The sequence below is a fragment of the Arachis ipaensis genome, chromosome B1 (genome assembly GCF_059453495.1).
Source record: "Arachis ipaensis isolate K30076 ecotype BB chromosome B1, ASM5945349v1, whole genome shotgun sequence".
NCBI classification, from domain to species: Eukaryota; Viridiplantae; Streptophyta; class Magnoliopsida; order Fabales; family Fabaceae; genus Arachis; species Arachis ipaensis.
The window spans coordinates 17,040,524-17,053,528 of NC_142436.1; the positions used below are offsets into that span (position 1 = coordinate 17,040,524).

The 13,005-nt window shown below is 31.7% G+C and overlaps 1 protein-coding gene across 1 annotated transcript; it reads left to right on the forward strand.

The window, feature by feature from the left end:
* The first annotated feature begins 1,125 nt into the window (after positions 1-1,125).
* On the forward strand, positions 1,126-6,147 carry LOC148575835 (putative disease resistance protein At5g66900). Its single transcript, XM_016329266.3, has 5 exons — positions 1,126-2,104; positions 3,318-3,721; positions 3,931-4,292; positions 4,594-4,865; positions 4,977-6,147. The coding sequence occupies exons 1-5, from the start codon at positions 1,567-1,569 to the stop codon at positions 5,798-5,800; spliced, it is 2,400 nt and encodes a 799-aa protein (XP_016184752.1). The 5' UTR covers positions 1,126-1,566; the 3' UTR covers positions 5,801-6,147.
* Positions 6,148-13,005: the final 6,858 nt, after the last annotated feature.

Below are 13,005 nucleotides of genomic sequence, written 5' to 3' on the forward strand. Positions count from 1 at the left end.
AACGTTAATGGAGTACTAATATAGACAACCAAATACCACACTGGAACTTGTGAAACGACACTGTTTTGGTTTTGCCGCTCAAATAGCCCAAAAACGACATTAGATCTCTTGTTTTGGGAGAAAAAATTTCAATAAACACCACTTGTAATATTGTTTTTGAGATATTTGAGTGCCAAAATAAAAATGATGTCATTTTATAGAGTCCTACGTGGTATTCAGTTGTCCACATCAGTGTTCCGTTAAAGTTTATGATTTTAAAATTATCCCAACAACTAATATGAATCATATTCACAACATTTGAAAACTAAATAGATGCAATTAAAAATTTAGGAACTAAATTAAAATTCGCGTACAAATTTAAGGACCAAATTAAATATTTTTCGATAATTTGAAATATTATATTTTTTTGGTGTTTGTCGGAAATATTATATGGAATGAGTTTATTACAAGTATACTCGGAATACATATATTATTATAACGATTTAACCATAATATTATGTACCGTATTATCGTACTCGTATAGTTAATTAAATATTCAATTTGAAAAAAATTAACGATTTAAAGTTTTAAATTAAAAAATTAATAATTTAAAATTTTAAAATTCTACAAGATATATGCAAAACTTTTTGGGCAGTGTTGTATTTGTTTATTTTTTTTTATTTTATCCAATTTTAATCAAATTATTTAAAATTTTAAATTACAAATATTTAATTTAAAATTTAGATAATTATAATTTAAATTAATAACTTAATTTAATTTAATATAAATAAACATATTTATAATATTATAAATTTATAATTAAATCGTTATACATGTATCCCAGATATCAGACATTAAAATTTTTTTTCACATATGTACATGTGTCTCAAATATTGAGACACCTAAATATGTATATACAATTATACAAACATAGATAGAGATGCAAATATCTGAATGCTGTCCAAATTATATTTTTTATGATTTTTGTGTTTCTGTACCCAAGATGTGTATACGTATTTAAATTAATAAATATTTTATAAATTACATATTTCAGTAAATATTAAATTTATTTAATTTAAATCTAAAAAAGTCGAAATATTATAGTGTATCATATCATAACTCTTTTTATAGACATCCAATGAAATTACATTATTTTCCCAGGGAAAAATAATAGAGAGAACAACTGCTATTGACCCACAGTTTAAAATCATCGTCTTTAAGTTTCGTTCACGCGTAGCGAGTTTTTCACTGTATTTATTACGTTTCTAAACGGATATATCGAACGAAAAAAAAAAAAAAACGTTCTAAACGGAAGTTGAGAAAAGAAGGTGAAGGTGCAGTGAACTGAAGCAGAAAGTGCAAAAAAGCCAACTCGGAACGGGGAACACGTTCTAGCAGTAGCACTTTATATATTTCGCTAGTTTCCTCCTTCTACTTTCCAATGTTTCAACTTTCAATTGCAGACCCTCATCTTTTCTAATTACCCACATAACCCGCCCCTTATTTCTTGATTATTACCAATAAGTACACCAAAAAATAAAAATCAAAACCAGAAAAGGAAAACACTGGGCTCCGTTACTAATAAAAATGGGAGGAACCACCGCGCGGATCCTAAAGTCAACCCTAAAGGGTTCAAAGTCTCTTGTGTACGAAATCAAGCAATATAACAACGACCTTGATCAACCAAGAGATGAAATTAAAGCTCTGATCAATGAAAATGGTGCAGCTCAAGATTCAGAATCGCCATGCTGCAATTGCTTCTCGTCTTGTTTCCTTTGGTTTGGTAAGTGCTTCTTCTTTCATATCCCTTTCTACAGGATAAGATCGGTGCGGAGCGAGAGGAACAGTTATTGTGATGCGAAGCAGATGCTTTCGAATGTTAGGGACGTTCTTGAACTTCTTAGTAGACAGAAGATCGAGAAGAGGCTTAGCGGCGGTTCAATTAAGCGTCGTCCTTGTGGTTTTCCCGAGAAACCGGGTTTTACTGTTGGATTGGATGAGCCTTTGAGGAGGCTGAAGGTGGAGGTTCTCATGGAGGGTGTTTCGGTAATTGTATTGACTGGACTTGGTGGTTCTGGAAAGACTACTCTGGCTACAATGCTCTGTTTTGATGAACAAGTCAAAGGTAAGTGTTACAATTAGCACGAAATTATTTTTGCATGCAAAATTTAGAAAAGTGAAAATCTTGGAGCGAATATTGCACAATAAACATTGTATCCATAACTAACATAATAATAAAAAGTAACAATTTTTTTTAAAAATAAAAATATTCGAAACTCAATTAAAAAGAACCTCTAAAATTCAAAATCAACAAAATCTATCTTTATTGGCTTCATATTGGACTCGTTTGGCAACCTGCTATAGTATCAGTTGAAATTAGCTTGTTATAGTATTAGTTTCCGAAGATTACTCTTAGAAAATAGAGTGTTGGATTACACCTACACACTATATATTTCAGCACAAAAACAATGAGCACTTAAGCAAAACTCATCAAAAGCCATAAGTCATTAATAAATTGTGAAGTTTCATCAGAGTGCATGTGAAGTAATTAAGTAGTCATGAAACTCTTATTTCAGAACAACGAAGTTGAACAATAAAATAATCAAATATGGTGCATATAAGTTGAGTAAGTGATACAAATTGCAACAAAACGTACTTGTATCATAAGATTCATATGTATTTTAGATACATTACATGATACTTATAGTTTAAATGTTAAATTGTTCCGAATCGTGAGATTTGAATTGTGAATTATAAGATACTAACTATCATGATGTGATACTCATGAATTGACTAACTGGTCTTTATTTCTTGGAAAATCACCAATGATAGTTTCATTGCTCATTCTATTTTTCATAACATCTTCACAAGCCCTCTGGTTGATATATTCACTAGTTTGTTTGTCATAAATTGTTACTTAACATAACTAACAGAGAGGGATGTGGAAAAATTTAATGCGAATTTGCAAACATATGGTATTCAAGTCTGTGTGGAAGTTTGTCAGTAATTGCTGTCCCTCCAATTCCTGAATCCTGAATCCTGAAGTGTAGAGCAGCTTGCTGATATTTTTATGCCCCTCCAATATTCATGATTTGAAAAGTCAATACATGGACAAGAGGAATAATTACTGTTATATAGGGATTTCTTATTCTTTGCAACTGCTGCTTTAAGATTAAGGAAGCAATTTCTTTTGTTATCTTTAGATGCAGTCAAAAGTCTTTAATCTAAATTATTCTATTGGATATTTTCACTTGTTGAAGTGAATTCTGTATATAAATTCTGAAATATACAACACATGAAGTGGTCCGTTTCTCACTGATCTCTTTGGCTTTCCTTAGATAAATTCAATGAAAATATATTGTTTGTCACCTTCTCAAAAAATCCCAAGTTGAAGACCATTGTAGAGAGACTATTCGAACAATGTGGATATCAAGTGCCTGAGTTTAAAAACGACAATGATGCAGTTAACCAAATGGTAGTTTTATTGAGGCATATTGGGACAAGACCGACGTTGTTGGTCCTCGATGATGTTTGGCCTGGCTCAGAAGCCCTTGTTGAAAAATTTCAAATTCAAATGTCACAGTACAAGATTCTAGTGACTTCAAGGGTTGCATTTCCTAGATTCGCCTCTCACTTTATCCTAAAACCACTTAATCAAGAAGATGCATTGACGCTTTTCCGTCACTATGCTTTATTGGAAAGAAGCTGCTCAGATATACCAAATGAAGATATTGTCCAAAAGGTGCTTATTCTTACTTTTTGACAATGGGAAATGAGTGCTCATAGCCTATTTTTCTAACAAATTAATGTTGAACTAACTAAAACTTAAAAAGTTACAAGAAACCATGTTTGGAACTCTGAAACTAATAAAATAGCTAGATCTTTTGCTTCTTGGGTGCCTAAGTTATACCCCATTGGATTTTGAGGATGTTTACTTGCATTGAAATGCAGGTTGTAAGTGGTTGCAAGGGTTCACCTCTTGCTATTATGGTGATGGCTAGATCCCTCAGTCGTCAACCTTACGGGTTTTGGCTCAAGATAGTAGAGAAATTGTCACAAGGTCATTCTATACTTGATTCTAATGCTGAATTGGTAAGCTGTCTACAAAAGATCTTAGAAGTATTGCAGAATAAGCCCTTCATAAAGGAGTGTTTCATGGACTTAGGGTTATTCCCCGAAGATCAAAGAATCCCTGTCACTGCTCTCATTGATATATGGAAAGAATTGTATGGACTGGACGATGATGGCCAAGAAGCAATGACTATCATCAATATATTGGACTCCATGAATTTGGTTAAGCTCTTAGTAGCAAGGTACAAATCTTTTATCTCCCTAGATCCTAATTTTATAACATGAATTAGATTTTATGGAGCAAATAAATTTAGTAGTTTGTGTAGCACATGTGAGAAGCATTTGATTCCTTATATTTTGGAATGGCCATTTATCATGGAGTAAATTTGAACTTCTCCCTTTATGTAACTCTGCATTTATCTTTATTAATTTAATCCAATTAGAGGAGTTGAAAACATAATTAATCTATTTGATAGAATGAGTGTTTTTAATCTTGTCAGGGATTTTTTGTATCTAAAGAATATGCTTTTGCTCATTTGCCAGGAAAAGTGTTTGTGGTGTAGACAATTACTATTACAATAACCACTTCCTCGTCCTACATGATCTTGTAAGAGAACTTGCAATTTATCAAAGCAATCAAGAACCAATTGAACGTAGACAGAGACTGATGATTGATGTGAATGAAAATGCTAGCCAACGGTGGCTCGGTAAGAAGCAGAAAGGCATGATGATGGCCCGCATTTCAAGTTATCTGAGACAGTGTGTTAAACAAAAGGCAGTACAAGTCACTGTCCGCACATTGTCAATATCAACTGGTTAGTTATGCTTACACACACTTAACTCACAAGAATGCTAATTAATTTGAATTGTAGTGATTTGGTTTTCATCTGTATTCCACATCTGACATGATTCAATTCCATTTGCAGATGAAGCTTACCCTTCACTCTTGTCCAATGTGAAGACAGATGAAACTGAGGTTTTGATTGTTGATCTCCGAACAAAACAGTACTCGTTCCCAGAATCGATTGAAAAAATGAACAAACTAAAAGTTATCATTGTTACAAACTATGGTTTCCATCCATCTGAACTGAACAATTTTGAGAAACTCAGTTCCTTATCAAACCTGAGAAGAATCAGATTAGAGAGAATTTCTGCTCCTCCGCTTGTCATATTGAAGAATCTAAGAAAAATATCCCTCTACATGTGTAATATGACTCAGGTTTTCCAAAATGGCAACATCCCAATATCGGAAGCATTTCCAAATCTAATCGAATTGAGCATTGACTACTGCAAAGATATGGTTAAATTGCCTAATGAGTTGTGTGATATTACCCCACTAAAGAATATCAGTATTACAAATTGTCACAAGTTTAATGCACTTCCCCAAGACATTGGAAAGTTATCAAAGCTGGAACTTCTAAGGCTTAGTTGTTGTACTGATTTGCAAGGGTTACCGAATTCAATTGGAAGGCTGTCGATTCTGCGTCTTCTTGACATCTCAAACTGCATGAACCTTCCAGATTTACCAGAGGACATTGGAAATCTGCGTAGTCTGAGAAACCTTTACATGACAGGTTGTTCAAATTGCGAATTGCCGTTTTCGGTCGCCAATCTTGAGAATTTAAAAGTCATATGTGATGAAGAAACTGCTGCTTCATGGGAAGCTTTCATGCCAATGATTCCGAATCTAAAGGTAGAGGTGCCTCAAGTTGATGTCAACTTAAATTGGCTTCACCCACTTAGCTCCTAACATGTGTTTCTTTAAATATTACTGAGACATTTTGTTCTTGATTGTGCTGAAAGTTTGAAGAAAAATGATCTCCCCCTTATCCAAATATTTTGTGCTTGATTATGTTGAAAGTATGGAGAATAATTATTCTCCCTTTATCCACATATTTTATGTGTGATTGTGTTTACAGTTTGAAGAATAGTGATCCAGCTCATATCTAAGATAAAATAAATTGAGTAGTATTTTACATGATGGTTTCTTGTAGTATATGCTTATATAGTAGTATTTTCGTGTGTGCTGTGTGTAATTTCGTGGGTGGACTTATTGTACTAGTGTTTACTATGAAATAAAATTTGAGTCTCTCGGTATTTTATTCTCTCGTCCTTCTGAAGCATTTTCTTCTGATTCGCTCCTTAACTTTTGTTTTATTCCTATCGTTATTATAAACTTTCTTCGTAACTTAATATTGTTCATTGCAAGAAGCAACACTTTATTTGCATACAATCTATTCAGGATAAATAACGTACTCATCCAAGGTCCGCAAGAAGGAAGATTCACAAAATCACTGATTTTTTTCGACTGAATTGTTTTGTTTTTACCAATACAAAACTCTGTTTTTAAACATTGGCGATAATTACACGTTTAGTAAACAATGTTTGGCAATAATTTTTGGGTAATACTATGGTGCTCAACAAGGAATTTTTCAGCAGGTGCTGAAATAGGTGGCACAGTGAAAGAGTTCCGCGTGTGTATGTTGCCTTGATGATAGTCGATGTGTATGTTGCCTTGATGATAGTCGATAACTCCTGCAGCTTGGTCAGAGTGATGGAGGAAAACACTTAATTTGATGTCATTTAATGTCGTTAATGATGGTGATTAACTGATTATGTTGTTGAGCTGTTTTTGAGAGTCCAACAAATATTGGATGTTGACACAAAATATGTATAACAAAATTTAAATTTTTGGTTGCTTCTTCTAGTATTAGTCATTTTAAATAGCTTCCAAATTTTAGATAATCCCCATTTTCAGTCTTTTTTTATTCTTTTATAATATTTTTTTTGACTTATTTTTTATAACAAATTTAAAAAATTTAAATATTAATTTTTATTTTTTTTAACAAATTAGATAAATTTTTTTAAGTACAATAAATCAATAGGTCAATAGCAATCACTTTTATTTACTTCAAAAATAAAGAGAATAATACTCTTTTGTTCTAGACAATAATAAGAGTATAATATTCAACCGTTTGTTTTAAAAAAATTTAATTTATTTTTGAAAACTATCTTTGAAAATATGTTATTTTAAAATTTAATTTATCCAAATAATTTATTCTTACAAAAAATTATTATAGTAAAATTTAATATTTTTTTTATTCTACAAGTAATAATAAATATGTATAAAAAAACATGTTTAAAATTATTTTTTAAAAATATTAAAAATTATTTTATTACTTTTTGAGAGTGTTCAAGGAAAAAATTTAATTTTTATGTTTTGTAAATATTAAAAAAATTTACAACTATAATCAATTATATATAATTATGTAAAAAAATGGATAAATTTAATTGAATGATAGTAAAAATCTTAAATTTTTATTTATTAAAAAGTATATAAAATTTAAATTTTTAATATATTTCTGGTCAGATCAAACAACATGAATACATATATATTTCTGGTAAGATCTAACAACATAAATACATATAATCAAATTTTAAAGATAATTTTCAAAAATAAAATATCTTTTTAAAATAAACGGTTAAATATTATACTCTTATTATTGTCTAGAATAAAAGAGTATTATACTCTCTATTTTTTAAATAAATAAGGATGATTGCTATTGACCTATTGTACTTAAAAAAATGTCTAATTTGTTAAAAAAAATTAAAAATTAATATTTAATTTAAAAATATAAAAATAAATAAAAAAATATTATAAAATAATAAAAAAATGACTAAAAATTTGGGCTATCTAAAATTTGGGGCTATCTAAAATGAATGACTGATACAAGAAGCTGCGAAAAATTTAAATTTTGGTATACATTTTTTTGTGTCAACATCCAATATTTGTTAGACCCCTAAAAACTGTTATACCAAAATTTGTTGGACTTTCAACAACATAATCATCATCATTAACGAAATTAAATAACATCTAATTAAGAGTTTTTCTCCATCACTTTTTGGCCACGTGCAGGAGTTGTCGGCTATTAATTATTATCAAGGCAACCTACACACGCGTAACTCTTTTACTGCGCCACCTATTTTTAGCACCTGCTGAAAAATTTCTTCTTCAATACTATAGTATAACCCTATTTTTTTTTTTTGGTTACATGAGAAGGAAACAAAGAAAACTAACTAAAAACCATGCATTGTCTCTATCACTAGAAAGAGAAAATGCTAAAACTTGAGGAGGTGCGTCCCAAACATGCAGCGCAACGTCCCAATGAAGTTTTTCCTTTTTCTCAACAATTTGTATTAGATAATATTCTTTGGTTAAAATAGAAAAGCAAAGCCATTGAAGTTTAATATCTATTAATATAGAATAGGAGAAGAGTAGTGGGTTAGTTGCTTGACACGTGTAGCAGTATACATTCGACAAGTGGTACATTTCTTCAAGTGACACATGGCACTAAATTACTACAACCTATTTTGTGAATAAATAATGATGAAGTAGCGCGGTAAAGTATTCTCTCTTGAGATTTCAATTTCAAACTTCTCTATATAAGGGTCTCCAAACCTATGTCATACCATTTTTTGATACACTAGAAAGTGTTGAGAGGAGGAAGGTTACCTTCCAAAAGTTAGTGGAGTCCTCTCAACTGATTATTTAGCTTTCCATACCTGCATAAAGATGTCTGAGGTTTATGATCTGTTAATAGATATTAATCCAAAGAAACTTGGATGAACCTTCAAGGTTTATGCTATCTATTTATGGGAACTCCCAAATAATTTAAAAAAAAAGGAGATCAATGGCATAGAGATGATTCTGCGAGATATTAAGGCAAGTTTGTTGTAGTTAATTTTTTTTATTTAGTTTATGGCTATTTTAAACTTAGCTTTCTAACCATGATGTTTCTCACTATTTAGGGTGGAAAGATCCAAACTTCAATCCCCAAACATCTAGTCAAGAATTGGAGAGAAAAAATTGTGTAGTTCAACATGTACGTCATGAGCAACTTCATTGTGGTGGATAAAATGGAGAAATTCAAGACAACAACTAATAGATGGATTATAAACTTTTCAAATAGAACCAGAGTTGTCCCGGTAGTTCATTCAAGCTATCCACTTGAAGCATTTTGTTTTCAGCCTATTTTGGAGTTACTGGCTACTGACAAGCTTGACGACTCCATCTTAATAGGTTAGGCTTCAATGACTGAAAAATTCTCAATAAAAAATAGTCAAAAAAAGGGTTTAGTGTGACGCTTATACTTCTTTTAATCTCTTGATGTGGTGTAGATGTTATAGGTGAAGTGATTGGAAAGGAAGATCCAATGGAAATGATAACTAGCAAAGGAAAGGAGACTAAGCGTTTGACTATTTTAATAGAAGACCTTCAGTAAGTTCATAAAAATGTGTAATCAAATGTCAGTCTTGCTTAGTTATTATCTCATTACCATACAAACTGATCTTGCTAAGTGTTTTGCAGAAACAACAGTATTGAGTGTGTGTTGTTTGGAGAAATGGTAGACTAGATTCTCCTACATCTCGAAGAAGAAAGGGTTGAATCACTGATAATAATTGCGCAGTTTTTTAGACCCAAAAGGTGAAACGGTAAGGTTTTGAAATTTGAGCAGTTACATGTTCCTAACTTGGTCTGATTCGAACCTTTTGAGTACATATGACTCACAATATTTTTACATCTATTCTAAAGAAAACATCAGTGTAGAGTCACTTTGATGTATCAAGACTATTTATTAATTCTGACCTGAAAAATAATAAAGACTTCCGTAATAGGTTGGTGTGACTTTCACCATGTATGATTATACAATTAAAAAAATATTTTGGTAACACTGGCTAACCTAAATATCATGCTAATGTGCAGGCGGCTTCTTGAGAAACCATTGGCTTGGTTAGAATTAGTCAAGTTTTCTCACATGTTCTAAGTTCTGATATCGACGAGCTTAAAAAGGGGTGATGTGGTGGTCAAAACAATAGAAGAAGCATTGGAGTTAACTCAGGCAAGTATATTATATTGAAAAAATAATTTAAACAATTACCAGAATCAGATATTTATGTTTTGGTACAATTATCTCATAAACAATAACTCAAATCAACTCAACTCCTATGATCAGGAAAGACCTATATGGATTGTTGGTACTATTGTCTCAATTAACTATGGCAAGGATGATTGATTTTATAAATCGTGTAAAATATATTCGAAGAAAGTAGAAATCCCAATTGGTAATAGATATGAGTGCGGTAAATGTGGCCACACCCATGGAAGTGCATCACTTAGGTGTGTTCTTAAATACTAAATATTTCAGAGCAAGTTTGTTTAAATTGTATTGATTCCTGCTAAGTATTTCAGGTATAAAGTTGAGGTAATGGCATACGATAGAACAGGAAGTATAACTTTGCTAATGTGAGATAGAAAAATCGTTCAACTATGTGGAAAGCAAGCTGACCAGATCAAAGATGAAGTAGTAAGTCCATTGTGTTTTAATTTTCAGTTTGACAATTGTTTATCCATATACATAAAAAAAGATATTGAGTTTTAACTGGGATCTGCTAAGGCTAATGAATCGGAACGTTACCCCCAAACCCTAGATGGCATGATGGATAGGAAGCTACTTTTTAAGGTTAATGTCAAAGCTGCCAACATCAAGCAATATGACCAGGTTCATACGGTCATGAAAATCTATGATGATGAGGAGATCGTAGAGATGAATCACTCCAAGGAAATGCACAATGCCACATCTAATACTATAACTGTATGTTTTTAGGTTATATTTAGTACAAAGAAACTACTTAATATTTATGTTATTGGGTGGCCTATAAATTCTTAGTAGGATTTATGCCTCTTTGTAGGAGACTGGGTATAGTGATTTAATCGACATGTCGGCAATTGTGGTCAACCGCAAGAATGATACTGATTCTATGCTTTCTTTGGTGAGTTTAGACTTAAGTAACTATCATTAAAAATTTGTGTTGACTGATTGCGTTGTTTAATTGAATAAAATTTTCATTTATATGAACAGGATGATGTGAAATACAATGTCACAAGATTAAAGTGCAAAACCCCGGCAAAAAGAGCTTTTATCGGGACAAAGCAAGCTCTGCTTATAAACATTGATAATGAAGATGAAATAAAGTTTTCAACAAACATGTTCACTCGAAAGAATGGAAAGAGGTAGAAGAATCAAATTAGTGAGACTGAAAATTGACCCTGATGCAATTGTGTTAATATGTTTTGGATTTGGGTAGTTGTTTTATTTTTATCAAAGGAACTATGAATCATGTCTAGAAATAACAAGATAACGTACTGAAGATTATATATTTTGGATTTGAGTAGTTGTTTGGTTTGTTTTACTTTGATGAATGATTTAGTTCTGGATTTAAAGGGCTAATATTAAGAGGATGGCAGAATATACCTAACTATTAGACGTTTAATAGAAAAAATTTTATTGATGAATTAATGCAGTAATTTTTAATAGTAGCCTACTTCTATCTGGTGGTAGTGAAATCTAAATTAAGTTGAAAGTACTTTATATTAGACATCTAAGCTATCCACATGCTTTAGCACACACCAATATTGGACTTTTTAAAAGAAGAAGAGTGATTGATGTTTGACACCATCTTAGTTTTGTATAATCATAATAATATATAAAGCACAACTACTGAACTTAATATTTATAAAAATACCATGGAGTCACACCTCTTAAATCTATTGTCATTGTACATTTAAAGGTTTGTATTTAACAAATAATGATATTCACAAATAACCAAAAGTCATATATGAACCTGATAAATATGATAGAGTATCAAGAACATTATGAAATTATCTGAGCAATTAAATAACTATATCGTGCATCTAGGTGTATAATGTAGTGGATGCAGTACCTGAACAAATTATATAAATATAATACACATCATATATTTAATAAAATGACAACTGTTAAGCGAATATGAAAAATAAATAATCAAACCAATGTGGATCTATTATTGGGGACTGCGGGTTTTGGGATGGGTTAGAGTGGATCTGGAACTTCCAATGGAGGCGTGAACTTTTTCAATGGGAGTTGGAACTCCTGAGTCAATTACATGAGGCTTTGAGACCTGTGAAATTAGTAAATAACCGGGAGGATAGAGTGGTATGAAAATACGATAGGCAAAGTGTTTTTTCAACTAACTCATTTGTACAGGTGCTGCAGGAGAAAATGCTTTCAGAGGAGGTAACCAGCTATAGCTTCACTAGGACCATTTGGAAAGGTTTGGTTCCACCAAAAGTGCAGCTATTTGCTTGGTTTGTTTTGATAGGCATGGTGAATACAAAGGAGAGGCTAAGCTGGTTTGGGATTGTCAATCCAGAAGATACTGTTTGTGTTTTATGCAATAACGATTTGGAATATGTACATCACATGTTTCTAGGCTGTGCATTTGTTTGGCAGGTATGGAGTGCTTGGATATCAAGGTTTGGCCGTCAATGGTTTTATTCGGGTTCGATAAAAGAGCATTTTCTAAGCTAGACAGAGGAACCGAGGAGTAAGGAGGGTCGAAAGCAGCGGCTAAAGAGCTTTTGTGCGATTATTTGGAACATTTGGTTGGAAAGGAACATGATGATTTTCAAGAATAAAAGCAAAGGTGTTGAAGAGATCATCAACATGACCATGACTAGCATTAATGAGTGGACAGGTGTCGATCCCTTTTGTTGTTGATGGCTATACCAAAGATGACTTCGGGACTTTTGCTGTTTTGTTGTGATCATTTATTTAATAGGATTGTGGTGTTTGCCTAACTCTTATATACTCCACTTTATTGTGTTGAGCTTTTACTTAAAAAAAAAAAGAGGATAATCATAGCAGAAATCTATTCTTTGATATAGATTATATATGTTAAAAAGTAGCTTAGCCAATCACAAATAAGAGACTCATCATAGGAGGAATCCATTCTTTAATATAGATTATATATGTTAAAAAGTAGCTTATCCAATCACAAATAAGAGGCTCATCATAGAAAGAATCTATTCATAATTATATATTAAAAATGTTAAAAATATTGTCTATATGTAAAGTT

What these genes read in the sequence shown, in the direction of transcription:
- LOC148575835 (XM_016329266.3), top strand. Translation starts at nt 1,567, where the DNA reads ATGGGAGGAACCACCGCGCGGATCCTAAAGTCAACCCTAAAGGGTTCA. An exon ending in TTTTGATGAACAAGTCAAAG is followed by an intron (nt 2,105 to 3,317) that starts GTAAGTGTTACA and finishes GGCTTTCCTTAG; the next exon opens with ATAAATTCAATGAAAATATA. An exon ending in GTTAAGCTCTTAGTAGCAAG is followed by an intron (nt 4,293 to 4,593) that starts GTACAAATCTTT and finishes CTCATTTGCCAG; the next exon opens with GAAAAGTGTTTGTGGTGTAG.